General features: G+C 47.1%; 1 protein-coding gene across 1 annotated transcript in view; it reads right to left on the bottom strand.

Moving 5' to 3' along the window:
• Nucleotides 1-1,669: 1,669 nt before the first annotated feature.
• frmpd1a (FERM and PDZ domain containing 1a) overlaps nt 1,670-7,850 on the bottom strand; it is a 41,902-nt gene continuing 35,721 nt past the window's right edge. Inside the window, exons 14-15 of the mRNA XM_072462676.1 lie at nt 6,470-7,480; nt 1,670-5,731 (exon numbers count right to left, since the gene is read on the bottom strand). Of these exons, the coding sequence (XP_072318777.1) occupies nt 2,724-5,731; nt 6,470-7,480 (4,019 nt within the window). The 3' untranslated portion in view covers nt 1,670-2,723. The remainder of the gene's footprint in view (nt 5,732-6,469; nt 7,481-7,850) is intronic.

The raw sequence follows: 7,850 nt of genomic DNA, 5'->3' as shown, positions 1-7,850 counted from the left end.
CCACCGTGCACCCTGATATTTTAATATTTAAAGATATTTAAAACATATTTTTTTAGTAGAGTGTAAATTGCAAGTTATTCTTTAGATTAACCGTATTCTGAAACTTTCTGTCCAATCTGTGCAATGGATTGTGGGATGCCTCATAGCTTGTCACCGCTGCTGCCGAGGTTCCTGCCTTGATGGAATATGAAAGGTCAAAGCATCACTGACCCTTTCCTGACTCACGGTCTCACACACACCTCTTAAGAATAAGATATGGACCTTCAAAGTGGTGTCCATTGACGTTTCACATATTTGCCATTGTGAGTTTGAATATGAATTACGGAGAATCCCTACAGTGAAAATGAAAGATACTTGGAAAGTTGGTGCAGGGATCACAGAGAAAAGATCTGCAGTGTAAGTTCTCACTCACCTCTTGAGAATAAGATATTATGGACCTTCAAAATAGTGTTGTCCATTGAGCGTGACTGCAGGAGGACATTGGTGACACCTACTGGCTACTGAGGACTTATTTTATTTTTATTATTGCAGTATTGATACATAATTTACTTGAATTAAATTTAAATATATTACATAAATTAATAGTCAGACATTTTTCAACAAGGTTCTTAAAAAAAAAAAAAGTCTTTTGATTTGGTTACACTGTGTTTAACAACGAATAAAACATTACAACAATATGTACTTTATTTGATTTCACTCTCCATGTTTTAGTCCCTGAACTGGAACACTACTGGCGGACCACAGGCGGACCACAGGCGGACCACTGGCGGGCCACAGGCGGACCACAGGCGGACCACTGGCGGACCACTGGCGGGCCACAGGCGGACCACAGGCGGACCACTGGCGGGCCACAGGCGGACCACAGGCGGACCACTGGCGGGCCACAGGCGGACCACAGGCGGACCACAGGCGGACCACTGGCGGGCCACAGGCGGACCACAGGCGGACCACAGGCGGGCCACAGGCGGACCACTGGCGGGCCACAGGCGGACCACAGGCGGGCCACAGGCGGGCCACAGGCGGACCACAGGCGGGCCACAGGCGGACCACTGGCGGACCACAGGCGGACCACAGGCGGGCCACAGGCGGACCACAGGCGGACCACAGGCGGACCACAGGCGGGCCACAGGCGGACCACAGGCGGGCCACAGGCGGACCACTGGCGGGCCACAGGCGGACCACAGGCGGACCACAGGCGAACCACAGGCGGGCCACAGGCGGACCACAGGCGGGCCACAGGCGGACCACAGGCGGACCACAGGCGGGCCACTGGCGGACCACTTTACCGCGAATGGTCCTGTTATGACGCAGTGCGGCCCTACAGCGCCCCCCAGTGTGAACATGATAGAATACAGCCTGTGATCTCTAAAAATGATGCCTATTGTCCCATTATTAAAACAAACATGTCCATCTACTTAATATGCCTTAATAAATAAACCAATACAATGTGAATGTACATTTTAATATTATAAGTTCAAACAATGCAAATAAAATACAATCTAGGTAGGCTAGAAGTTTATAAAGTGATTTCGCTTTTTATAAAGCCCATGGCTATGTTAATTTCCTTTCATTCTATGTCTTTTTGCAGTCACCTTGCCCTTTGTTGCTGGAAAATGTGGGTCAGTTGATATAATAATAGTTATTTAATAAACCATGGACACTTTCTGAATAGATTAAATAAAAAGATATTTGGGCCAATGGCTTTAATAGTGTAAAGCATGACAAACCAGGAGACATCAACATTCAGTAACAGTAAAATCCCTGATAAAATAACAATGCATTTATGGCTTACTGCAGCATGCTTTGTGAGGAGAAGATGAGGACACAACAGATTTGCATATTTAGGCTGTTGGCCAAGAATAATTCAAGACTTAACAGTGAACAAAAACTATACAGTATATCTTTACACAAATATCAGTCACTGATAAAGTAATATCTGTGGTGAAATGTGAACCCAGTGTCTTCAAATAATAATGACAATGACTGTTTATAGCCCTATCATCCAATTTGTAAAAATAATGCACTTGTGTGGGTTTATGCCAGTACACTGTCGAGTTATGGTTTAGGAGGATGTATTTAGAGGTGACACATTTTATTTTCTTTAAACATTAATCATTGTTTTGTGTATATTGTATATTGTATAATCATCAGAATCTACCATAATGTATCTAAATTGAATGGTTTGTTTAAAGTTTGGTTCACCAGTTTTGCTTATCTTTGCCGTAATCGACCACCAGAAAAAACATTGTACAACAGTTTTTGTAAACAGTAACATTCAAAGCCCTAACAACCTGAAAGACTGCAGGGAATAATAGATAAGCAGATATTAGGTCAAATTGCAGCAGAAAACATCACAAACAAAGGCCAATAGTGTATGAGTTATGCATACAAAATATTATTTTTTAGAGTTTATCTGTGCTTTTGTATTCGTAAAAGGCTTACTACTGTCACACCAATACAGCAACACTACGCATGTAAACATATGCACATCATCTGAACATTCCTCTGTTAAATAGTTGAATAAATAAATACTGTATACCATAAAATACTATATAATACATTCAAGTAGACCTGAACTTCCAGACAGGTACAGGCTCTGCCTTTGGTTTGTGGGCTACAGTACGTGCACAGCATGAAGCCACTCACCACATGCACTCACAAGTCTGCATTGTTCAAACTGTCTTTACGGTTGTGATTGTTTGAGGAGCTTTTGTCCGCTGAGGCTACAGAGCAGTGAGAGTGCGGAACAGCTGGGTCAGACAGAAGACGGAGGCGTTCAGAGCCGTGCACTGTTTGGCCAGCAGCTTGGTGCTTAAGTCCTGACAGCTGCGTTTGCTGCTGGCTCGGTCTGCAGCGACACAGAAGTCTCTGAAAGAACGCGTCACATCCAACAGCCCGGACCCGGCCTCTGCGTTCCTCCTCTCACAGCGCTCACAGCTTGAGAACCAGAGCACCAGAGTGGACAGCCCAAGCAGGATGTGGAAACACTCGACTAAAGAGCAGAACATCTCCTCTGGGCTCTGCTCGATCCCTATCACCGTGTGGCACCCCGCCATGAGCCGCCGGGCCTCCATCTGCAGCACCCTTTTATTCTCTGTGAAATGTGCCGGGCAGGTGTCCCGCTGATGCTGCCCTCTCTGGCTCTCTGAGGACTGGTCTGTGTGGGTGCTCTCCAAGACAGTGAGCAGGTGGGCTACATCAGCTTTGAGCAGCTGAAACCCAGAGGGGGGCCCCGGGTACTGTTGATCCCCCAAACGCTGCAGCAGGTCTTTATGTGAGTAAGCCTGTGGACAGTCATCAGACAGAGGGGAGAGCAGCGGGCTGAGCTCTGAGGCGGCGGAGGACAGCACTGAGCGTGGAAACGACGGAGTGGTCTGGAACGACACAGGAGCTGACGCGATGAGGGGGAAACCCAGTGCGTTTAACTGAGGGCCGCTGCTTTCAGTGCGACATGAGAACTCATACACCGTGAGCTCTTCGTCAAAAGTGTCTCCGTCGTTGAAGCAGTTTGTGTAGACAGACGAGCACCCGCACGCATCCAGTGGGTCCACGCCAGCATCACACCCAGAAACCACAGGACATCCCGGATCAGTCTTCATTGGGGCAACATCCAGAGGTGTCTTCGACTGTGATGATTCTCCACAAACTGCAAACGGTGCGCAGCCTCTCGAACCGTTTTGAGATTTGGAATTGGATTCTAGGGCTCCAAAGATCAGGGCTTTTCCACTGTCACAGCTGCTCTTTCGCAGTCCGCTAACTTCACTTTGACTCTGTGTGGTCACTACTACAGGGGCGATAATGGACGGACTAGTTTTTATTCCTGGTACGTCTTCACCAGACTGAGAGAATCTGTATTTAGACACTGGTGCGGTGGTTATAGGGCCTGGAGTGTCCACTAATGAACTATGAGTTGGCTGGAAATGGTTCACTATTGACGTTGGAGGTTCTACGACTGGAGCTGGTGTACACTGAGCAACTGGAGAGTCTTTTTGGTCGTCAGGCTGATTTTGTAAAGGTAACAATGACTGATCAACTTCTAAACTTTCCCCTTTGTCCCCTTTCATGTTCTCCTCAGAAAGAGCTGTATCCAAGTTGGAGCCAGTCACTGTAACGTCCGACTCGTCTGATTCAACGGCCAAGTCTAACGTCTCCGTCACGTTGTCGACATCCGTAACGCTAATTTGAATGGTTTTATCCTCTGTGATTTCTTCTGTTTGATTTTGCGTTGGACTACCTAAGCCAGCCTGGTTAATTGTCTCTAGCGAGCGGGACAGATAAAAAGGCAAACTCTGAATCTTGCTTCTAAGCGTAGACGCAGACAGGCGACCCATAATCGTAGGAGACCAAGCTTGAAGCATGAAGTTTGATGGGGAATTCGTGGAGACATTGGGCTTTGCGAAACTCGGGCTGACAAAATCTTTAGTCAGTGACAGCGTAAAGTTATTTGGAGTTTCAATTGCGTTTTTACACGGCATTTTAACATTAGGAGACATGTCGTTTGACGCCGCGCCATGTTTCGAGGAGATGGAGTAAAGTGCACAGCTAAAATCTGAACTAAGAGAGTAAAGCCTTTTTGATTTTGTGTTGCCAATTTGAGAGTCAACCGTATCGACGATCACGCTTTTCCTTGTCGCCACAACCCACTCGTGTTTCGTGTCACTCAGGTTTGAATTCAGAGAGACGGTACCTTCGTCATCCTCAAAAACGTTATCAGATGTGGTGCTGTCCGTCACTTCTTCGCTCGCCGTCCGGTTAGAGCAAACGACCGCTAACGCTTCGTCCTCATTCGCACTGCCCTCCGTCTTGGAAACTGTGCTTTGCGCTAAACTGCTTTGCACGACCTCTAAACTCTCTATAACGTTTGTATTCTTTGTGATTTTGCTTTCTTTGTGTTTGCTTTCTTTTTCCAGACAGTAATTCTGCGTCGCACTGAGGACAGTTACAAACGGGGACGGGGGCGGGGCAGACGTAGGGCAGAACGACTTCGAATTGCACATGATACCTTGAAGAATATACTCCTCGATGTACGAATTCTGCTGTATCGTCATCAGAGTTTCTCCAATTGTACCATTAGGTAGTTTAGCGTTTTTGCTCATCTCGTCTACAATACTTTTGGATATTTCGGGCAAAAACATGTGACTGTCAAAAGGACCGTTCTTTAAAATACTTTTTGTCTCTTGGAGCATGTCTTCCTTTCCGTCACCGGTCCGATCAGCGCTTTCCTTTCCGTCCGGCTCGACCCGATAGCGAACCACGGTGATGTTTGGAGAAGGCGGCTTTACCAAATCTGTGACGGATTTTGATTCCATTGAGTCCGGCTCCATCTCCATGTCTCGCTTCCTTGTTCTGTTCTGCACATCGGGAGTCCTCAGTGCACTTAAAGACTCTTTGGAGCAGTGTTCGGACAGGATCGGTTTGGACTCCAGCTGGGACGGTTCTCCTTCTGAATGGGTCAGCGAGGACACAGTCGGACTTGGGTTTTGAGTCTGTTCCGACGGTTCAGGGTCCGCGCTCAGCATCTGTGGATCGAAGTGTCCCACGGAGACGTTTTTGCGATGTTGCTTTCTGCTCCCGCTTTCGGCTTGCACGGGGAACGACACGGTGGAGGTGTAGTCCGTTTCCACGTAAGAGCGACGCTTCCGGGATCGTTTCCGTAGCTGGGACAGTCTCTCGCCTCCCGCTCTAAAGCCAACCCTTTTCTCTTGTCCTTCAGCCTCTGCCCCCTCATTTACTGTGAAAAGAAAAGGTAATCATTATATTTAGACTCATCTTTCTGTAAATGCAGGAGCAGAAATAACACACATCATCAGAGAAAAAACATTGTAACATTAAAAGCTGTAATGAAATATATGTCATCTGTATTTAAGAACTAAAATGCCTGCAGTAGTTGACCTGGTTTATGGTTAAAAGCTCTGTAAATACTGGGTCTATCCACTGAAACAAAGATAAGATAAGATAATCCTTTATTGTCCACACATGGGGAAATTTCATTGTTGCAACGCAGGGAGATGCAGAGGAAAAGGACAGATAACTTATAGGAAGTTTAAAAAACACTCTTAATAATAACTCTTATAAACAAAAACTCTTATAAACAAAAACTTCTAAAGACAAAACCTCTCATTTCCTAATAAGGAATGGAGGGAAAAAATAAATAAAAATAAAAATAAAAAACAGCTAGCGTAAGACCTTAACATAAGACCTTGGCGTAAGATCTTAGAATAAATAATGATAAGCTCTTTGTGGATTTTCAGTCTAAAAGCGACATTTGACTTTTGACCTTTCAAAAGATGCAACAACAGGCATCAGGAATTCTGGCGCTCTCTGTAATCCAGTAAATTAACATTAAATCAATGCTAACACAATGACAGTTCGATGCATGTCTCTCATCAGCCTCTAGATGGCAGTAAAATGTATCACTCTGACAAAACCACTTCACGTTACACTGTGTTTACCATGAAAACTCAATTACCTCTCTTTCCTGCGGCTAAGCTCGGATCTTCAGGTGACACAAGCTGATCTCTGGCATCATAAAACTCCTCATCCGAGCTGCTGTCTCCAAAACCCGGAGGCGGTTGGAGGATCGGGACTTGACCCGAAGCAGCATCTCTCTGCGATCCCCTTTCACTTCCCTTCTGCGACAAACTCCGAGCGCTGTCCGGGGTGATGTTCGAGACCAGGTTGTAATAACATCGAGCGTCATTCTGGTCAAAGTTGAAAACGTACTCCGCGGTAGAGGTTTGGGAGGACGTAGAAGCGGGCGTGGCCTTTTCTTTAGAACCACTCTCCCACTGTAACTTCTCTCTTCTCTTCCTCAATTCCACTTCTATGTCTTCATCTTCGTCGCTCGCCTCTGGGGGGCTCGGAAGGAAATCCACAAGCCGGGACAGGTCGGCAAAACGCATGGAACTGTCCTCTGCGCTGCGTGCGTTTTGAAAGCTCGTAGACGGAGACATGGGTGGCGTGAGGATTTGGGGATCCGCTCCGTCCCCAGAGTTCCTACAGAGCTCATCTTCAGTGTTCGGGTGTAGCAGCGGGTGCGAGTGGGCGGGCGGCGGCGCGAGAAGGTGTGGCTCGTTTTCGCTTGGCGCGTAGTGGTGCAATAGGAGCGCGGCGTGTGGGTAAGGGTGAAGGGACGAGCACGTTAACAAGTCATCCTCCTCCAGAGCATCTAAGGAGTCACAGGACAAGCTGGTCAGACCATGGCACGAATCGGAGGCGTCTGCTTCTCCGTCAATCTCTGACCCCTTTGCGTTAATCTCTCCGAGAGCTTCTCGCGTCATCCCTTCGGTATCGGCGTCCTTCGGCTCGTCCAGGGGTTTTTCGGTCTTCTCCTTGGCCTCTCTCTTCCGTCTCTTCACCCTCTCCTTTCTCCTGATGCCGTGCGAGTCGGAGGACGAGCGGCTGCGCGGGGACGTCCCCGTGTTTATGATGTCGGCGTCAGTGGAGCTGTCAGAGTCGCTGGCACATCTCGACACATAACCTGCAGCAGAAAAGCAACACGGTGTCAACAATACAGCACGATGTCATACAGATGTCAGAGCTGTTTATGGGGTTTCTTGCAAAGTGTGTTATTAATCGATATTCGACAAAATGCAACAATGCAGAGGACGCTTCACTCAGTCCTCTCTTTTCGACTGCTGGATAGGCCTACAGTATTTACCGTATGAATGGTATAAAGCGCAGGCAAATGAGTGTTTATAATATGCAGTTTTTGTTTGTACCTTTTCTCTGTTTGTGTTACTGCTGGAGGCACGTTTCCGCGTGCCTACGCGCATGGATCTATCATAATATAGTTCCCTCAGTGTACGGGGCAAAATGAAGACGGAGAAAGACAGTTCGAGCTGACGCAG

This window comes from Eucyclogobius newberryi, unplaced genomic scaffold (assembly GCF_026437365.1).
Source record: "Eucyclogobius newberryi isolate DKJ021-1_F unplaced genomic scaffold, fEucNew1.0.hap1 SCAF_4, whole genome shotgun sequence".
NCBI classification, from domain to species: domain Eukaryota; kingdom Metazoa; phylum Chordata; class Actinopteri; order Gobiiformes; family Gobiidae; genus Eucyclogobius; species Eucyclogobius newberryi.
This window is presented reverse-complemented; position numbering and strand designations above follow the sequence as displayed.